Here is a 21,717-nt window from a genome sequence, read left to right on the forward strand (position 1 = left end):
TATCAGTCAGGTGGTGATTTTGGCACATGGTGCCTTTGTGTACAGATGCTCCTCTCTGCAGGTGGGCACAGCTCTGCACAGAGACTATGGCTTGTACATAAAGTTTAGGCTGGGTTTCACCCCCTTAGCCAGATGCCTTCAATTTGGTCCAGGAAAGGGTGAATAGAGCCTAGCTCCTGTATAGCTTGCCTGCTCTCTTTTGCCTTGTTTACATTATGAACATTTCCCCAAAATGTGATTGAACACAATAATTTCTTTTGTTAAAATGCCATATAACTGTCCATATAAAAACTCAAGAGATTATACACATAAATTATTTGTGCTAACAAGAGTTTTGTAGTATATAAGATTAATACAAATTTTGATTTCTATAACCATAAATAGCATTAAAACATAATAAAGGGCTGTGGCTATGGCTCAGCAGTAGCACATTTACCTGGCATGTGTGAGGCACTGGGTTCAATTCTCAGCACCATGTATAAATAAATAAAGGTCTATCAACAACTAAAAAAATTTTTTAAATTTTTATTATTGGTTGTTCAAAACATTACATAGTTCTTGACACATCATCTTTCATATATTTGACTCAAGCAGATTATGAACTCCCATTTTTACCCTGTATACATATTGCAGATTCACATTGGTTCCACATGTACTTTTTTACATACTGCCATACTAGTATCTGTTGTATTCTGCTGCCCTTCCTATCCTCTACTATCCCCCTCCCCTCCCATCTTCTCTCTCTACCCGATCTACTATAATTCATTTCTCCCCCTTGTTTTTTTCCCTTTCCCCTCACTTCCTCTTATATGTAATTTTGTATAACAGTGAGGGTCTCCTTCCATTTCCATGCAATTTTCCTTCTCTCTCCCTTTCCCTCCCATCTCTTGTCCCTGTTTAATGTTAATCTTCTTCTCATGCTCTTCCTCCCTGCTCAGTTCTTCGTTGTTCTCCTTATATCAAAGAAGACATTTAGCATTTGTTTTTTAGGGATTGGCTAGCTTCACTTATCATAATCTGCTCTAATGCCATCCATTTCCCTGCAAATTCCATGATTTTGACATTTTTTAGTGCAGAGTAATACTCCATTGTGTATAAATGTCACATTTTTTATCCATTTATCTATTGAAGGGCATCTAGGTTGGTTCCACAGTCTAGCTATTGTGTATTGTGCTGCTATGAACATCAATGTAGCAGTATCCCTATAGTAAGCTCTTTTAAGGTCTTTAGGGAATAGTCCGAGAAGGGCGATAGCAGGGTCAAATGGTGGTTCCATTCCCAGCTTTCCAAGGAATCTCCATACTGCTTTCCAAATTAGCCACACCAATTTGCAGCCCCACCAGCAATGTACAAGTGTAGCCTTTTCCCCACATCCTCTCCAGCACTTGTTGTTGTTTGACTTCCTAATGGCTGCCAATCTTACTGGAGTGAGATGGTATCTTAGGGTGGTTTTGATTTGCATTTCTCTGACTGCTAGAGATGATGAGCATTTTTTCATGTACTTGTTGACTGATTTTATGTCCTCCTCTGAGAAGTGTCTGTTCAGGTCCTTGGCCCATTTGTTGATTGAGTTATTTGTATTCTTATTGTTTAATTTTTTGAGTTCTTTGTATACTCTGGATATTAGGGCACTATCTGAAGTGTGAAGAGTAAAAACTTATTCCCAGTATGTAGACTCCCTATTTACCTCTCTTATTGTTTCTCTTGCTGAGAAAAAAACTTTTTAGTTTGAGTAAATCCCATTTATTGATTCTTGTTATTAACTCTTGTGCTATGGGTGTCCTATTAAGGAATTTGGAGCCCGACCCCACAATATGTAGATTGGAGCCAACTTTTTCTTCTTTTTTTTAATTGGTTGTTCAAAACATTACAAAGCTCATGACATATCATCTTTCATACATTTGATTCAAGTGAATTATGAACTCCCATTTTTACCCCAAAAACAAATTGCAGAATCACATCAGTTACACATTCACATTTTTACATAATGCCATATTAGTGACTGTTGTATTCTGCTGCCTTTCCTATCCCCTACTATCCCCCCTCCCCTCCCCTCCCCTCCCATCTTCCCTCTCTACCTAATCTGTTGTTGTTCAGTTCTCTCCCTTGTTTATCCCCCCCCTTTCCCCTCACAACATCTTATGTGTGATTTCATATAACATTGAGGGTTTCCTTCAGTTTCCATGCAATTTCCCTTCTCTCTCCCTTTCCCTCCCACCACTCGCCTCTGTTTTATGTTAATCTTTTCCTCATACTCTTCCTCCCTGCTCAGTTCTTAGTTGCTCTCCTTAAAATAAAGAAGACATTTGACATTTATTTTCTAAGGATTGGCTAGCTTCACTTAGCATAATCTGCTCTAATGCCATCCATTTCCCTGCAAATTCCATGATTTTGTCATTTTTTAGTGCTGCGTAATACTCCATTGTGTATAAATGCCACATTTTTTTTATCCATTCATCTCTTGAAGGGCATCTAGGTTGGTTCCACAGTCTAGCTATTGTGAATTGTGCTGCTATGATCATTGATGTGGCAGTATCCCTATAGTACGCTCTTTTAAGGTCCTCAGGGAATAGTCCGAGAAGGGCGATAGCAGGGTCAAATGGTGGTTCCATTCCCAGCTTTCCCAGGAATCTCCATACTGCTTTCCATATTGGCCACACCAATTTGCAGTCCCACCAGCAATGTACAAGTGTAGCCTTTTCCCCACATCCTCGCCAGCACTTATTGTTGTTTGACTTCATATTGGCTGCCAATCTTACTGGAGTGAGATGGTATCTTAGGGTGGTTTTGATTTGCATTTCTCTGACTGCTAGAGATAGTGAGCATTTTTTCATGTACTTGTTGATTGATTGTATATCCTCCTCTGAGAAGTGTCTGTTCAGGTCCTTGGCCCATTTGTTGATTGAGTTATTTGTTATCTTATTGTTTAATTTTTTGAGTTCTTTGTATATTCTGGAAATTAGGGCTCTATCTGAAGTGTGAGGAGTAAAGATTTGTTCCCAGGATGTAGGCTCCCTATTTACTTCTCTTATTGTTTCTCTTGCTGAGAAAAAACTTTTTAGTTTAAGTAAGTCCCATTTGTTTACTCTTGTTATTAACTCTTGTGCTATGGGCGTCCTATTAAGGAATTTGGAGCCCGACCCCACAATATGTAGATTGGAGCCAACTTTTTCTTCTATCAGGCGCAGAGTCTCTGATTTGATATCAAGCTCTTTGATCCATTTCGAGTTAACTTTTGTGCATGGTGAGAGAAAGGGGTTCAGCTTCATTTTGTTGCATATGGATTTCCAGTTTTCCCAGCACCATTTGTTGAAGATGCTATCCTTCCTCCACTTCATGCTTTTAGCCCCTTTATCAAATATAAGAAAGTTGTAATTTTGTGGATTGGTCTCTGTGTCCTCTATTCTGTACCATTGGTCCACCTGACTGTTTTGGTACCAGTACCATGCTGTTTTTGTTACTATTGCTCTGTAGTACAGTTTGAAATCTGGTATCAATATACCTCCAGATTAACACTTCCTGCTTAGGATTGCTTTTGCTATTCTGGGTCTTTTGTTTTTCCATATGAATTTCATGATTGCTTTATCAATTTCTACAAGAAATGCCTTTGGGATTTTGATTGGCATTGCATTAAACCTGTAGAGAACTTTGGGTAATATTGCCATTTTGATGATGTTGGTTCTGCCTATCCATGAACAGGGTACATTTTTCCATCTTCTAAGATCTTCTTCTACTTCTCTCTTTAGGGTTCTGTAGTTTTCATTGTATAAATCTTTCACCTCTTTTGTTAGGTTGATTCCCAAGTATTTTATTTTTTTTGAGGATATTGTGAATGGGGTGGTTGTCCCATTTCCATTTCAGAAGATTTGTTACTGATATACAGGAATGCCTTTGATTTATGCGTGTTGATTTTATATCCTGACACTTTGCTGAATTCATTTATTACCTCTAGCAGTTTCTTTGTAGACCCTTTTGGGTCTGCTAGGTATAGAATCATGTCATCCTCAAATAGTGATAATTTAAGTTCTTCTTTTCCTATTTTTATGCCTTTAATTTCTTTTGTCTGTCTAATTGCTCTGGCCAGTGTTTCGAGAAGTATGTTGAACAAAAGTGGTGAGAGAGGGCATCCCTGTCTAGTTCCAGATTTTAGAGGGAATGCCTTCAGTTTTTCTCCATTTAGAATGATGCTAGCCTGAGGTTTAGCATATATAGCTTTTACAATGTTGAGGTAAGTTCCTGTTATCCGTAGTTTTTCTAGTGTTTTGTACATAAAGGGATGTTGTACTTTGTTGAATGCTTTTTCTGCATCTATCGAGATGATCTATGGTTCTTATCTTTAAGTCTATTGATGTGGTGAATAACATTTATTGATTTCCATATATTGAACCAGCCTTGCATCCCAGGGATGAATCCTACTTGATCATGGTGCACAATTTTTTTGATATGCTTTTGTATTCGATTCGCCAGGATTTTATTGAGAATTTTTGCATCTAAGTTCATTAGAGATATTGGTCTGTAGTTTTCTTTCTTTGAAGTGTCTTTGTCTGGTTTCAGGATCAGGGTGATGTTGGCCTCATAGAATGAATTTGGAAGAGCTCCTTCTTTTTCTATTTCTTGAAATAGCTTGAAAAGTATTGGTATTAATTCTTCTTTGAAGGTTTTGTAAAACTCCGCTGTATACCCATCCGGTCCAGGGGTTTTCTTGGTTGGTAGTCTTTTGATGGCCTCTTCTATTTCTTCCTTTGTTATTGGTCTGTTTAAATTGTGTGTGTCTTCCTGACTCATCTGGGCAGATCATATGACTTAAGAAATTTATCGATATCTTCACTGTCTTCTATTTTATTGGAATATAGGGTTTCAAAATACTTTCTAATTATCTTCTGTATTTCTGTATTGTCTGTTGTGATAGTGCCTTTTTCATCCTGTATGTTAGTAATTTGAGTTCTCTCTCTTCTTCTCTTCATTAGCATGGCTAAGGGTCTGTCAATCTTATTTATTTTTTCAAAGAACCAACTTTTAGTTTTATCAATTTTTTCAATGTTTTTTTTTGTTTCAATTTTGTTGATTTCTGCTCTGATTTTAATTATTTCTTGACTTCTACTACATTTGCTGTTGTTTTGCTCTTCCTTTTCTAGGTTTTTGAGGTGTAGTGTGAGTTCATTTATTTGTTGGTTTTTTCTTTTTTCGAGGAAAGAACTCCAAGAAATGAATTTCCCTCTTAAAACTGCTTTCATTGTGTCCCATAGATTCCGGTATGTTGTGTCTGTATTGTCGTTTATCTCTTAAGAATTTTTTTATTTCCTCCTTTATGTCTTCTGTAACCCATTGATCATTCAGTAACATATTGTTCATTTTCCAGGTGATGCAGGATTTTTCCTTCCTTCTTTTATCATTGATTTCCAGTTTCATTCCATTATGGTCAGATATGGTGCATAGTATTATCTCCACACCTTTATATTTACTGAGAGTCGCCCTATGGCATAATATATGGTCTATCTTTGAGTAGGATCCATGTACTGCTGAGAAGAACGTGTATCCACTTGATGATGGTTGATATATTGTATATATGTCGGTTAAGTCTAGGTTATTGATTGTGTTATTGAGTTTTATAGTTTCTTTGTTCAGCTTTTGTCTAGAGGATCTGTCCAATGGCGAGAGCAGTGTGTTGAAGTCCCCCATAATTATTGTGTTGTGGTCTATTTGACTCTTGAACTTGAGGAGAGTTTGTTTTATGAACGTTGCAGCACCATTGTTTGGTGCATACAAATTGATAATTGTTATGTCTTGATGGTGGATGGTTCCTTTTAACAGTATATAGTGTCCTTCTTTATTCCTTTTGATTAACTTACGTTTAAAGTTGATTTTATTTGATATGTGTATGGCCACTCCTGCTTCCTTCCAAGGGACATGTGAGTGGTATGATTTTTCCCAACCTTTCACCTTCAGCCTGTGTATATCTTTTCCTATCATATGAGTCTCCTGAAGGCAGCATATTGTTGGATTTGTTTTTTTAATCCAGGTTCCTAGCCTGTGTCTCTTGATTGGTGAATTTAAGCCATTAACATTTAAGGTTACAATTGAAATATGGTTTGTACTTCCAGTCATGTTTATTTATTGATTGATTTTAGTTTGGCTAATTTTTGCTCTTTGTTTATTTTTCTCCCCCTTTACTAAGATACCTCCCACTGTTAGTTTTGGGCACTATTTTTCAATTCCTCTTCTTGTAGTATTTTTCTCAAAATGCTTTGCAGTGCTGGTTTTCTGGCTGTGAATTCTTTTAGCTTTTGTTTATCGTGAAATATTTTAATTTTATTCTCAAATCTGAAGCGTAATTTTGCTGGATACAGTATTCTTGGTTGGAATCCATTATTTTTCAGCGTTTGAAATACATTGTTCCAGGATCTTCTCGCTTTCAAAGTCTGTGATGAAAAATCAGTTGTTAACCTAATTTCTACCACGCGGCCTGCGCAGTGGTTTCATTAATGAGGTTCTAGGCATAAAGTTAGTTAGAAGAGATCGAAATAAAACACACAAACCAGTTACCTTATTTATATTGCTAGGTCCGAGACGGCTCGCCTCCCTGGTTCCCGCCTCTAGCCGCCCAGCAGGGCAGCGAGGATTACTCTGGGCTAGCAGGAGAGAGAGAGAGCGAACACGCCTGGAAGTAGCCTTTTATTTGGGGAACAAGAGATTTAGGGGAGAATTCCATCCAATGAAGGTTGAGGGGGGGCTGCACTCCAAGGTCAGGGTCAGTGATTGGGTCTCCGGGGTCAGCGGTCACGCACACCCCCACACGGATGGGCTCTCTAATCAGGAAAGGGTCGGGAAAGCTCCGACACAGCCAGAGCGCCTCAGGCCCTTAACGGGAGTCACCCAATCACGTGTCAGAATGGCTCTCCACATATTCCCCCTTTCTTTTCTTAACAATGAGGCGGCGGTTCACTCTCTGGAGTCCCTGGATTCTTGATTGGAAGACTCGCCATTCTATAGTTACAATACAAAAGAGAATTAACAGCAAAGAGAATAATCCAATAATGTACCAAGCGGAGTGTTTAAGAATATTTCCAGGGTTGAATCCATTTAACTCCTTCAATATTTGGTTAGCCAAAGAAGAAGGATCTGAAAAATCAGCTTTATTATTTTGAATGTCTTGGATATGGTGATGAAGTTCCAGAATATCCAAGCTATTATTACTATTTTGCCAAATACCTAATAAATGGTTTTTAATCTTCTCCCAATCCCAGAGAGAAGCATTGTACATGGCAGCTGTAACACATACATACTTATAATTAGCATGGCATTTAAGCCTTTCCTTAAATTTTAAGGCTGAAAGTTCATTATCAATGTTTATAACAGTCGCCTCTATGGCGTTTAATTTAGTCTCAATCCTTTCATCAATATTTACTTGATTACGCAGAGCCTTGGAAGTATTTTGAGCTAAATTATTAAGAAATTTTGCATGCTGAATATTCTGAGACAATGTCAGAGATGCAGAGACAGTTGAGGCAATAAATGAGACCAGTGCTAAAACACCAACAATTATGACTCCAATAGCACGCTTAGGTCTTGTTAGCTGGGCATGAATTTGCTGCAAGACTTGTAAACCAGCATCAGCATACCATGGCTCTGAAATATTAGCAGGTAATAAAACAAAAGAGGGCTGATGAAGTATCAGCACTCCTTTTCCTCTGTTATACCTAGAAATACAATTAGTTAGGTTTCACTTATTACAAGTAATAATATATCTATCTTCCATCCATTTAACTTTTACATTTCCAATAATTAAAACATAAGGAGATTGGACATAGGCTCTTAAGCCATAGCAAGATCCCTCTTTACAGTTCTTGCCAACAAATGTTGGTAAAGGTTTATCTGTAAAATGTAAATATTCTGAGGCAGCAATTAAACGCCAAATATCTTTTTGAACACCTCCTTCACTATAAGTTAAAATATTACTAACAAATCCTGCAGGTGTCATAGCAGAATTTCTTCCTAATTGTCTATTATCAATTTTTGGAGACCAGTCTAAAATATACCCACTAGCTTTAGACACCTTATGTTGTACAGGAAAGGTATTTACACAATCCATCCATTTAGGAAAGGTGCCAATCTCGATTGTAGAACTATTTGGACAGTGGGGTATCTGTGGAGGTTTTGCAGAAATGACTGGCTTGTTATGCGAAAGTCCCATCTTAATTACTGATCTAGTATTAGGTTTTAAGTCCCCATAAATAGAATTATTTGTCAGTCTAGGTTTACCAATCGCTGTCTTTTCTTCAAATGATACTTTCAGACAGCCAGCATGTTTATCATGTGACCAACACAAAGGTAATTGGGCACTGTAGCCAGAATAATTAAATCTAGTCACATGATTGGGAGTAATATGAGTATCTGTAAATCCTCCCATCATGAATGAGTCATTAGTAAATACTGGAATAGATTCTCCAGTCCACACAGCTGGGTGTACCAGGGGTGGATCTGGGAAATATGTCCAATAAGTGTCTACTTGATTCCCTTTTACCTGACAGCCCAGTAGGGCAATTACTGTCACTACCATCAAGACTGGAGTCCTGTTCTTTCCTAGGCGTCGAAGTATTTGGGAAACCTGGGTTGTCAATTTCTTCACATCTTTCCACGAAATCAGCTTCTGGGCTGGTTCAATCTGGTCTTTCTTCATCTTTTTTCGATATCTCCTCCTTCTGGGTAGTGGCTCCTCCGGGTCGATCCTCAGTCGCTTGAGTCTGGGTTCTATCTCCTCCATGTCTGATAGCACGTTCAGGCACCCAAATGGGACGGAAAGCACCTTCTGGGAAGATATAGGCATGACCTCGGCCCCATGTTATTACCGGGTCCGGACCCTTCCACTGACCAGTCTGTAAATCTTTCCACAGAACTCTGCCTAAGGGGCCTGTCACTGAGGGAGACATTTGCCTCTCAGCAGCAGTGTGACCTTCTGTGTCACAGTTTAAAAATTTTAAAACAAACAAGGCATGATTAAGGCTATTTTGGGGAGTTACTATCTTATTCTCCCTTTTTAATTTTTGTAATTGAAGTTTAATAGATAAATGAGCTCGTTCTACAATGGCTTGACCTTGGGGGTTATAAGGAATTCCTGTTTTATGATTAATTTTAAACTCTTGGCAAAATTGTTGAAAAGAAGAGCTTACATAAGCTGGAGCATTATCTGTTTTAATCTGCATAGGGCACCCTAAAACGGAAAAAGCTGCTAAGCAATGAGAAATTACATGTTGAGTATTTTCCTTAGTACGTGCTGTGGCAAAAATAAATCTAGAATAAGTGTCCACTATGACATGCACATAACATTGCTTACCAAATTGAGGAATATGAGTTACATCCATTTGCCATATCTGATTTGGTTTTAATCCACGGGGATTTACCCCTGATGGCAGAGATGGAGTGTGAATAACACACTTAGGGCATTGGCTTACAATCTGACGAGCTTGTTCTCTGGTAATACTAAATTTTTTACGTAAGCTAGAAGCATTTTGATGATGCAAGGAATGGGAAGCTAGTGCACAGTCATACGAAGACATCTGTTGACAAAAAGCTACTAATTTATCAATTTTGTCATTACCTGCAACTAGAGGTCCAGGAAGGTTAGTATGGGCACGGATGTGTCCAATGAAACATGGGTACTTTCGCATTAGCACTGTCTTTTGTAAATTATGAAATAATTCAAATAACTCCTGTGATGAAGTAAACCCAATAACTGAGGTTTCAATATTTTTGGTAACTCCGAATGCATATAAGCTGTCAGAATAAATATTAATAGGCTCATTTGAAAAATAATCTAAGGCACAAATCAGAGCTTGGAGCTCTGCTCTTTGGGCAGAAGTATAAGAAGTTTGTATTACCTCTGTGGGAACACGGCTGAAGAAACCTGCCTTACCAGAGTTGGAACCATTCGTGAACACCGATAAGGCTTCCTCTATTGGATGAGAACGTACAATCTTTGGAAAAATAAGTGACGTTAATGATGTAAATTGTACAATCTTATCACAAGGATAATGGCTATCTATCTGGCCAGGGAAATCTGCAAAAGCTATCTGCCAGGAGCTAGAAGTTTGAAAAAGCCAATTAGTCTGTTGAACAGAAAATGGAATAATTATGATATCAGGCTCAGATCCAATTAATTGTAAAATCTTAGTTCTACCTTTCATTACTAATTGAGCTATAGAATCATGAAAAGGAATTAATGTTTTTTGAGGGGAGTGGGATAAATAAATCCATTCAATAACTCCTAATCTTTGCCATATGGATCCTGTTGGGGTATGTTCAGTTGGAAATATTAATAAATACATTATTTCTTTAGGATCTATTCTAGTAAGCTGTGCATTTTTAATTGCAATTTCCACTTTCTTTAAGGCTGCCTTGGCCTCTAAAGTTAGTTGACATGGAGAGGTTGGAGAAGGATTTCCTTGTAATATCTGAAATAAAGGACTTAACTCAGAAGTAGTTAGTTTTAAAGATGGTCTTAGCCAGTTAATATCTCCTAATAGTTTTTGAAAATCATTAAGGGTATGTAACTCCTTAACTCTTATTTGAAGATTTTGAGGACGGATTGTACTCCCTTGAATTATCTGACCTAGATATTGAAAAGGAGATACTTTTTGAATTTTTTGAGGAGCTATACATAAACCCATTGCTGTAAGCGAAGTCTCTAACTGAGTAAAAATTTCTGAAAGTACTTCTGGATTAGCATGAGCCAATAATATATCATCCATAAAATGAATAATGTAGGCATCAGGGAAGCTATTCCTAATGGGATCTATTGACTGGTCAACATATTTTTGGCACAGTGTAGGACTATTACGCATTCCCTGAGGATGTACCTTCCAGCAGTATCTTTTAACAGGTTCCTTAAAATTAATTGCTGGGACAGTGAAAGCAAATCTTTCACAATCTTCAGGATGTATCCTTATAGAGAAAAAACAGTCTTTTAAATCTATTACCATCAAGCTATAATCTAAAGGAATGGCTGTGGGGGAGGGAAGTCCTGGCTGTAATGATCCCATAGGCTGAATTGCCTGATTTATTGCCCTTAAATCCTGTAGTAATCTCCAATTTCCTGACTTTTTCTTAATAACAAAAATAGGTGTATTCCAAGGACTAAGTGTTGGTTCAATATGACCAGCCTGAAGTTGTTCCTCAACTAATCTATGAATTATTTTAAGATTTTCCCCGGAGATGGGCCACTGAGAAATCCATATAGGCTCCTCTGTGAGCCACGTGATTTTTTCAGCTGTCTTAGGGATCGGGGAAGTACTCAGGGCCCCTAGTAAAAATTTTGGTTTGGAGTATTTACTAATCTTTGTCGTGGAGACTGGCTTGTAAACAGATATTCTTCCTGAAAGGTCTCCTTATCATCTCCAGGAAAATATCTCTGATTAACTTCCTCAACTGACCTTATAGAATTTGGAGTAACTAATAACAATCCCATTTTGGCTAAAATATCTCTCTTAAAAGCCTTGAAAATCATTAGGGGTTTGTATGGAAACTGTGGTTCCGCTCCGGTAAAATTAAAGATGGCGGCCCCCATGGTCGGCATGGAAACTGTTTGTTTTGCTCCGGTAAATCTAAAGATGGCGGCCCCCATGGTCGGCGCGATGACGTCACACTGTGCGACCTCCCCTGGAATTCCCGGGCTCCCGCTAGGAGGAAATGCCGGCGGCAGTGAGAAAGCGGGCTGATCTGCGCCATCTGAATTCTCCGCATGGGGCTGCGAGTCTAAGTTCACATTTCTAACCTTTCGCCTGGCTTTTGTTTTTAAACGGCTCAAGGGAAAGGGAATTAACTTAGCCTCAGGCTTATTTTCCATTTGAATAGACTTAACAGCTCTTTGAATGCCTTTTAAAAGGTCTTCAGGGGGCCGCGAACTCTGGCCCATATATTTAAAAAGACAAACTTTTTTCCTTCCTAATTTCTCCCAAGTAAGTAAATTTGGAGACTCTTGGTCACAAAACCAAGGACAATATTCACCTACAATCTTTAAGAATTGTAATAACTGAGTTTTCTTTATCTATTTTCCTTTCTGATTAATTATACTGTCTAAAATAGTCAGATACATTTCCTTATCCGAAGAAGTAGAATTTCCCATTTTAAGTAATTTAACGTCTCTTTCCTTCAATATCTCCAGGTACTTTTGTGACCCAAATGTCACCTCTTCCTTTATCTTTATCTTTATTCCTTATTTTCCTTATTTCCTCTTTATTCCTTATTTCCTCTTTGTTCTTTTCCTTATCTTTTTAGCGCGCGCTCCCACTCAATCTAACTAATTCAGAATGCCCCACGTTGGGCGCAAATTCTACCACGCGGCCTGCGCAGTGGTTTGATTAATGAGGTTCTAGGCATAAAGTTAGTTAGAAGAGATCGAAATAAAACACACAAACCAGTTACCTTATTTATATTGCTAGGTCCGAGATGGCTCGCCTCCCTGGTTCCCGCCTCTAGCCGCCCAGCAGGGCAGCGAGGATTACTCTGGGCTAGCAGGAGAGAGAGAGAGCGAACACACCTGGGAGAAGCCTTTTATTTGGGGAACAAGAGATTTAGGGGAGAATTCCATCCAATGAAGGTTGAGGGGGGGCTGCACTCCAAGGTCAGGGTCAGTGATTGGGTCTCTGGGGTCAGTGGTCACGCACACCCCCACACGGATGGGCTCTCTCATCAGGAAAGGGTCGGGAAAGCTCCGACACAGCCAGAGCGCCTCAGGCCCTTAACGGGAGTCACCCAATCATGTGTCAGAATGGCTCTCCACACTAATTGGTTTATCCCTGAATGTAATCTGTCTCCTTTCTCTCGTAGCTTTTAATATTCTCTCCTTGTTCTGTATGTTGGCTATCTTCAAAATTATATGTCTTGGAGTTGGTCTATTACGGTTTTGGATGTTTGGGGTCCTGTAGGCTTCCAGGATTTGGCAATCCATTCCATCTTTCATTTCTGGGAAGTTTTCTAGGATTATTTCATTTAATAAGTTGTCCATTCCTTTGGTTTGAACCTCTGTGCCTTCTTTTATCCCAATGACTCTCAAATTTGTATTTTTGATGAGATCCCATATCTCTTGGATAGATTGCTCGTGAGATTTAAGCATCCTTTCTGTGTTGACTATATTCTTTTCAAGTTGATAAACTTTGTCTTCATTATCTGATGTTCTGACTTCTACTTGATCTAGTCTATTTGTAATATTTTCGTTAGACTTTTTAATCTGGTTTATGGATTCCTGCATTTCTAGGATTACTGTTTGGTTTTTTTTTTTTTAAATCTCTATCTCCTGGCAAAGCTCGTTCTTGGCAGTTTGAATTTGTTTGTTTAATTCATTTTCAAAGTATACTTTCATTGCTTGGATTTGCTGTCTCATGTCTTCTCTAATATTCCGTTCCATCTGAGTTAGGTATGCCTTGATTTCTTTCCCTGTCCATGTTTCTGATGCTTCTAGGTCCTCCTGTAGATTTAAGTTGTCCTGCATTGTTTGTAATCCTTTTTTCCCTTGTTTTTTCATGTTGTTCACGTTACTTTCCAGCTCTGTTTCACTGCTGTGTAACTGCTTTCTCCTATACATTTGTTTTGTCTTTGTATATGTCTCTTGTCTCTCCTTTGTGGTGGGAGATTATGCCTAGAAATGTTGGGCTTTATTGTACTTTAAAGCTGATTTATTCAATTCATAAAAGACTTCCAGGTTCTGTATGCATATAGGGATTTGTTGTTTGTTCTTAGGACTTTATGTTTAGGTTAGGTGCTATGATGGTATGAGGGTTAGTATGTCTTGGCTACTTTAGAAGATTGCTCTACTGAGGGGGGATACTAACAGGTGATTGGATCAGGGTGTTGGTAGTAGCTAGGTATTTAGGACCCCTATAGACAGCCTTGAGACATTCACCTATTTGCATTTAGACAATTACACATAATGGAAGAAGTAATGCTTGGGATGAAAGTTGGGGGGTAGGGGAATGAAGGTGCTCTTAAATAGAAAGAAGGAGAGAGAGATATATAGATTAGAGGAGAATGAAAAGAACAATAAGACTTGAAACAGGAAAGAAAGAAGGAAGGAAAAGGGGAGAGAGGAACAGAGAGAGAAGCAGAAAAAAAATGGACGTCTTAGAGATCCATTTTTTTCTCTTCCAGTAGGCGGAGCTGTGCCCTCCGAGCGGAGCCTCTGCCCTCTACCTGCCAATAGCAATCCCTGTAAGGCGTCTCCTGGGAGTCTCTCAGACTTGTCAATCCAGCGCCATTTCACCTCTCTGGCCCCTCCCCGCTTCCTCCTGTCAGCCGGCCGGCCAGGTCCTGTTCACCTGAAGCGGTTCCCCAAAGATCTAGTTACACTTGCAGCCCCACCGCGCATCCCAGTTAAGCCCCAGTTCTGTAGTAAACTGGCAGCTAAGACCTTGGTAGTCAACGCTGGTGATATGGGGGGTTGGGGGTTGGGGATCCCCTCTGCTTCCCCACAGACACGCCCCCAGAAAGATCCCCGAAGTTTCCTGGCTGCCTGTATCTGGATGGGGCGGGAGTCACACACCTGCTAAAGTGGATTCTGCTGGGAAGGAATTCTGTCAGCTAGACTCCGATGACATCACCCCTCTGCTATGGTGGGTCCCAGGCTCCTTGCTGGAGTTTCCGAAGGGAGGGGTGGGACTGGTCCGTCCCTGGTTGGCCTCAGCTCCTGGCTCGCTATTTCATGAAGGCTTGGCTAAAGACCTCTTCCTGCCAAGCTGCGTCTCAGAGGCTAGTAGGACCCAGTCACGTTGGCTGTGAACGGGCGGGCGGGCAGCCGCGGATCTGGACCTCTGCGGATCTGGACCTCTGCGGATCTGGACCTCTGCATCTCATGGCGGGGATTTGCTCGTCTGGAGCAAACTGTCACTTCAAAAAATCCTAGTAGCTCCTGGCCGGTCTCTCTTCAGTGGAATTTTGCTAGGAGATTCTCCATTGGTAGAATCTAAGCATTATCTATGCGTCTTTATGACCCCATCCTTGAGGGGGTATTGAAAGCGCTGCCTCTCCGCCCGCCGCCATGTTGTTCCTCCCAACTTTTTCTTCTATCAGACACAGAGTCTCTGATTTGATATCAAGCTCCTTGATCCATTTTGAGTTAACATTTGTGCATGGCGAGAGAAAGAGATTCAGTTTCATTTTGTTGGATATGGATTTCCAGTTTTCCCAGCACCATTTGTTGAAGATGCTATCCTTCCTCCATTGCATGCTTTTAGCCCCTTTATCAAATATAAGAAAGTTGTAATTTTGTGGATTGGTCTCTGTGTCCTCTATTCTGTACCATTGGTCCACCTGACTGTTTTGGTACCAGTATTATGCTGTTTTTGTTACTATTGTTCTGTAGTATAGTTTGAAATCTGGTATCGCTATACCACCTGATTCACACTTCCTGCTTAGAATTGCTTTTGCTATTCTGGGTCTTTTATTTTTCCATATGAATTTCATGATTGCTTTATCTGTTTCTACAAGAAATGCCGTTGGGATTTTGCGTTAAACCTATAGGGAACTTTTGGTAATATCGCCATTTTGATGTTAGTTCTGCCTATCCATGAACAGGGTATATTTTTCCATCTTCTAAGATCTTCTATTTCTCTCTTTAGGGTTCTGTAGTTTTCATTGTATAAGTCTTTCACCTCTTTTGTTAGGTTGATTCCCAAGTATTTTATTTTTTTTTTTTTGAGGATATTGTGAATGGGGTGGTTGTCCCATTTCCATTTCAGAAGATTTGTCGCTGATATACAGGAATGTCTTTGATTTATGCGTGTTGATTTTATATCCTGACACTTTGCTGAATTCATTTGTTACCTCTAGCAGTTTCTTTGTAGACCCTTTTGGGTCTGCTAGGTATAGAATCATGTCATCCTCAAATAGTGATAATTTAAGTTCTTCTTTTCCTATTTTTATGCCTTTAATTTCTTTTGTCTGTCTAATTGCTCTGGCCAGTGTTTCGAGAAGTATGTTGAACAAAAGTGGTGAGAGAGGGCATCCCTGTCTTGTTCCAGATTTTAGAGGGAATGCCTTCAATTTTTCTCCATTCAGAATGATGCTAGCCTGAGGCTTAGCATTGATAGCTTTTACAATATTGAGGTATGTTCCTGTTATCCCTAGTTTTTCTAGAGTTTTGAACATAAAGGGATGCTGTACTTTGTCGAATGCTTTTTCTGCATCTATCGAGATGATCATATGTTTCTTATCTTTAAGTCTATTGATGTGATTTATTGATTTCCATATATTGAACCAGCCTTGCATCCCAGGGATGAATCCTATTGATCATGATGCATGATCTTTTTGATATGTTTCTTTATCCGATTTGCCAGAATTTTATTGAGGATTTTTGCATCTATGTTCATTAGAGATATTGGTCTGTAGTTTTCTTTCTTTGAAGTGTCTTTGTCTGGTTTAGGAATCAGGGTGATGTTGGCCTTGTAGAATGAATTTGGAAGTTCTCCCTCTTTTTCTATTTTTTGAAATAGCTTGAAAAGTATTGGTATTAGTTCTTCTTTAAAAGTTTTGTAAAACTCTGCTGTATACCCATCCGGTCCTGGGATTTTCTTAGTTGGTAGTCTTTTGATGGCTTTTTCTATTTCCTCAATTGATATTGGTCTGTTTAGGTTGTGTATATCCTCCTGCCTCAATCTGGGCAGATCATATGACTTAAGAAATTTATCGATGCCTTCACTATCTTCTATTTTATTGGAGTATAAGGATTCAAAATAATTTCTAATTATCTTCTATATTTCTGAAGTGTCTGTTGTGATATTGCCTTTTTCATCCCTAATGCTAGTAATTTGAGTTCTCTCTCTTCTTCTTTTTATTAGAATGGCTAAGAGTCTGTCAATCTTATTTATTTTTTCAAAGAACCAACTTTTAGTTTTGTCAATTTTTTCAATTCTTTCTTTTGTTTCAATTTCATTGATTTTAGCTCCGATTTAATTATTTCTTGCCTTCTACTACTTTTGCTATTGTTTTGCTCTTCTTTTTCTCGGGTTTTGAGATGAAATGTGAGATCCTTTATTTGTTGTTTTTTTCTTTTTTTAAGGAATGAACTCCAAGCATGAATTTTCCTCTTAGAACTGCTTTCATTGTGTCCCATAGATTCCAATATGTTGTGTCTGTGTTTTCATTTATCTCTAAGAATTTTTTAATTTCCTCCTTGATGTCTTCTGTAACCCATTGATCATTCAGTAACCTATTGTTCATTCTCCAAGTGATGCAGGATTTTTCCTTCCTTCTTTTATCATTGATTTCCAGTTTCATTCCATTATGATCAGATAGGATGCATGGTATTATATCTACTCCTTTATAATTTCTAAGAGTTGCCCTGTGACATAATATATGATCTATTTTTGAGAAGGATCCATGTGCTGCTGAGAAAAAAAGTGTAACTTCTTGATGTTGGGTGGTATATTCTATATATGTCAATTAAGTCTAGGTTATTAATTGTATTATGGAGTTCTATAATTTCTTTATTCAACTTTTGTTTGGAAGATCTGTCCAGTGGTGAGAGGGGTGTGTTGAAGTCTCCCATAATTATTGTATGGTGGTCTGTTTGACTCTTGAACTTGAGAAGAGTTTGTTTGACGAACATAGCTGCACCATTGTTTAGGGCATATATATTTATGATTGTTATGTCTTGTTGGTGTATGGTTCCCTTGAGCAGTATGCAGTGTCCCTCTTTATCCCTTTTGATTAACTTTGGCTCGAAGTCTATTTTATTTGATAAGAGTATGGACACTCCTGCTTGTTTCCGAGGTCCATATGAGTGATATGATTTTTCCCAACCTTTCACCTTCAGTCTGTGTATGTCCTTTCCTATCAAATGTGTCTCCTGTAGGCAGCATATTGTTGGATCTTTTTTTTTTTTTTTTTGATCCATTCTGCTAGCCTGTGTCTCTTGTTTGGTGAGTTTAAGCCATTAACATTTAGGGTTACTATTGAGATATGGTTTGTACTTCCAGCCATATTTGTTTATTTATGTTACTTAACATGATTTGTTTTTCCTCTTTGATTATTTTTTCCCTTTACTGTACTACCTCCCGCTGTTGGTTTTCATTGTTATTTTCCATTTCCTCTTCCTGTAATGTTTTGCCGAAGATGTTTTGAAGAGCTGGTTTTCTAGCTGCAAATTCTTTTAACTTTTGTTTATCATGGAAGGTTTTAATTTCATCTTCCATCCTGAAGCTCAATTTCGCTGGATACACAATTCTTGGTTGGAACCCATTTTCTTTCAGCGTTTGAAATATGTTGTTCCAGGATCTTCTAGCTTTCAGAGTCTGTGTTGAAAGATCAGCTGTTATCCTGATTGGTTTACCCCTAAATGTAATCTGCTTCCTTTCTCTTGTAACTTTTAAAATTCTCTCCTTATTCTGTATGTTGGGCATCTTCATTATAATGTGTCTAGGTGTGGATCTCTTATGGTTTTGCACATTCATCGTCCTGTAGGCTTCTAGGATTTGGGATTAATTCTTCAAGTCTGGGAAGTTTTCTCATATTATTTTTTGAACAGATTGCTCATTCCTTTGGTTTGGACCTCTATACCTTCCTGTATCCCAATAACTCTTTGGTCTCTTTATGTTATCCTGTATTTCTTGGATGTTCTGCTCATGGTTTCTTAACAGTCTTGCTGAGCTGTCTATGTTCTTTTCAAGTTGAAATACTTTGTCTTCATTGTCTGATGTTCTATCTTCTAAGTGTTCTACTCTTCTGGTAGTACTCTCATTTGAGTTTTTAATTTGGTTTATTGCTTCCTGCATTTCTAGGATTTCTGTTTGTTTTTTATAACCTCTATCTCCCTGTATAGTTGATCTTTTGCTTCTTGGATTTGTTTATGTAATTCATTGTCAAAGTGATCTTTCATTGTCTGATTTTGCTGTCTCATGTCTTCCTTGAGACTCCAGATCATCTGAAGCATGTATATCCTGAATTCTTTATCTCACATTCCATCTGCTGCAGATATTACCTCTTCTAAAGTTGAGTTGACCTGCATTGCTTGTGGTCTTTCTTTCCTTGTCTTTTCATACTGCTCACGTTTCTTTCTGCTTTGTAAAACTGTTGTGTTATTGATTTTCCCCCTATGTATTTATATTGCTCTTGTATAGTTGCAAAGTCCCCTTTTGTGGAGAAAGACAATGTTAACAGTTCTCAATATCAATAGTACATCATCTAAGCACACATTTTCCTTATTACTACATTTATAGCTAGATTCTATGTCTACAAATGTTGGTTTCGATTATCATTTACAAATATAGTCATTAGTTTCATGAAAAGCATACCGTTTCTGGTAGCTTGAAGGAAACTGAATTTCAGGTGTAGGATGTTATGATTAGGGGGAAAGGAGTGAGGGTATAGGGTTAATCTAACTTAGTAACTTTGGAAAGCTCTAACCAATAAATGGGTAATTTATGGAAGAATGTATAGATTCAAATTCCTATCTGTATTTATAAGATTACCCTACTTATAAATAGTAAAATTTAGGGGGTTGCAAGTGGGATAGAGGGAGTAAGAAGGAGAAAAACAAATAACAAGGAAAGAAAGAGAAAAAAGAGAGCAGGAAAAAGAAAATAAGAGAAAAAAGACAAGAAATAAAAAGGGGGGAGGGATGTGGAGCATATGCAATTCCTCTATATTATATTATTCTGGTAATTCAGTTGTTAAAGACCTTTTTCATGCACAATTTTTGGTTTCACGTATGTTGAAGTTGCAAGGACCAGAGAGGGAAGGGTAGAGGAGACTGGCTGAATGGATGAAAAGAGAGAGAGAAGAGAAAAAAAGAAAGAAAAAAACGTCTCTCAGAACTCTGTTTTCTTCCAGTTGGTGACATTGGCTATTCCTAGCTTGAGTCTCTGGGTTCAGGATGGTGGTGGTAGTCAGTGTGAGAGGACTTGAGCTTCCACCTGTGGCCTCTCTATTCTTATTCTCTGAGATGTAAACCAGGTGCCTGATCCGCTGCAGAACCAAGCTGGTAGCCATGCCCACCGGTTGGTGGGTTTTAAGGGTTGGTGGGATCTTCCAAGATGAGTTCCATCAGTTTTTCTCATAAGGTGTTTGATGAGGTGGGGGGTATTGGGGAAACCTTATGTTTATCCAGAGCTCGGTCAGGTGACCGCATGGGCGGATGGATGGGCCCCTCCTCCAGTTGGGGTGGTCTGTCTACCGCGCAGGTGGGAGGCTGGGCTCCTCCTCCAGTTGGGGTGGTCTGCCTACCGCACAGTTGGCAGCTGGGCCCCTCCTCCAGTTGGGGTGGTCTGTCTACCGCGCCAGTGGGCGGCTGTGCCCCCTCTCAGGCCGCGCAGTCTGCCTACCGCGAAGGCGGAAGCTGGGCCCCTCCAAAACATAATATAAAGAAGGGTTGGGCTGGGGATGTGGCTCAAGCGGTAGCGTGCTGGCCTGGAATGTGCGGGGCACTGGGTTTGATCCTCAGCACCACATTAAAAAAATAAAGATGTTGTGTCCACCGAAAAACTAAAGAAAATAAAAAATAAAAAATTCTCTCTCTCTCTCTCTCAAAAAAAGTGGGGGGTTGTCTAGAAATGCTCACATGAAACAGAAAGGCAGCCTACAAATATCCCCTTAACCTTGACCCAGACTGATTAAGACAGTTCAGGGCAATGACAAGCTTCAGGCTGGGGACTGGGAGTCTGGAGGCCATTACCTGGATTGGGTAAGGACTGCCAGTGCCTACCGTGCATCTTCTCCTGTTTATGCTCCTGTTTCTTCACCTTTCTCTCCCTGTATCTCTCTCCTGCTGCAGGCTGACCACATCAGTGGATGCTGTCGTTGCCATCTGTGTGATTTTTGCCATGTCCTTTGTCCCAGCCAGCTTTGTCCTCTACTTGATTCAGGAAAGGATGAATAAAGCCAAGCACCTCCAGTTTGTCAGTGGAGTGAGTGCCATCACCTACTGGATGACCAACTTCCTCTGGGACATTGTAAGTGTCAGGCCTTCCCTCACCTTCTTGGGCCCAAGGTGGCACTCAAGTGTGCTCTGACAGAAAAGACACTACATGGAGGGGTTCTTGCACTGCCCGGGCTGCTGGAAGGTACTCAGCTAATGGCTTTGTGTGCTACTGTCCCTTGACATCATCTTAGAAAGGCACTAGGATCCCAGAGCTGAGGAAGGCTGTGAATCACAACTTCACAACTGTGGACTGAGGGCTCTGTGTCTGCACTAAGGGGTTTTCTGACCCAATCACTGCACTGCAGGCAGGAGTCTGGCTTTCCCCAAAATAGTTTGGATGTGGGAATGGACCAAGGGGTTCTTCACCCAAAATCTCCTTCTTAAATCCCACCTCATTCCCAAAAATTCTAAGGTAGCACTTCCTTAGAGGTTCACCAGATGAATATAGGATGCCCAGTTAAATCTGAATTTCAAACAAACAATGAGTAAAGTTTTAGTGTAAGTATATCCCACTTTAAATATTGCATAGGACATATTTATACTAAAAAAAAAACTAGTGGCCATTTATCTGAAATTCAAGCTTATTGAGCATTTGGTATCTTTATTTGCAAATCTGGAAACTCTACCCAGGAGCTTTATTTTGCTTCCCCAAAGTAATCAGACAGACCTTCACTATATCAGATTAGCCACCACTTTAGGGAAAATAAGAAAAAATTATCAGAGCAACAATGGACTACCACATTGCTCACAACCAAGGTTTCTGGGAACAGGGAAGAATTAGAATGGGGTACTTTATGACAGGCCACATGGTCAGA

General features: G+C 39.3%; 1 protein-coding gene across 1 annotated transcript in view; it reads left to right on the forward strand.

The window, feature by feature from the left end:
• Positions 1–21,717, forward strand: part of LOC308655317 (retinal-specific phospholipid-transporting ATPase ABCA4) — a 159,672-nt gene that overhangs the window by 104,828 nt on the left and 33,127 nt on the right. Inside the window, exon 36 of the mRNA XM_081305329.1 lies at positions 20,756–20,933. Coding sequence (XP_081161455.1) covers positions 20,756–20,933 — 178 coding nt within the window. The remainder of the gene's footprint in view (positions 1–20,755; positions 20,934–21,717) is intronic.

This window comes from Spermophilus citellus (assembly GCF_964194105.1).
Source record: "Spermophilus citellus genome assembly, chromosome: 9".
In the NCBI taxonomy this organism is placed as follows: domain Eukaryota; kingdom Metazoa; phylum Chordata; class Mammalia; order Rodentia; family Sciuridae; genus Spermophilus; species Spermophilus citellus.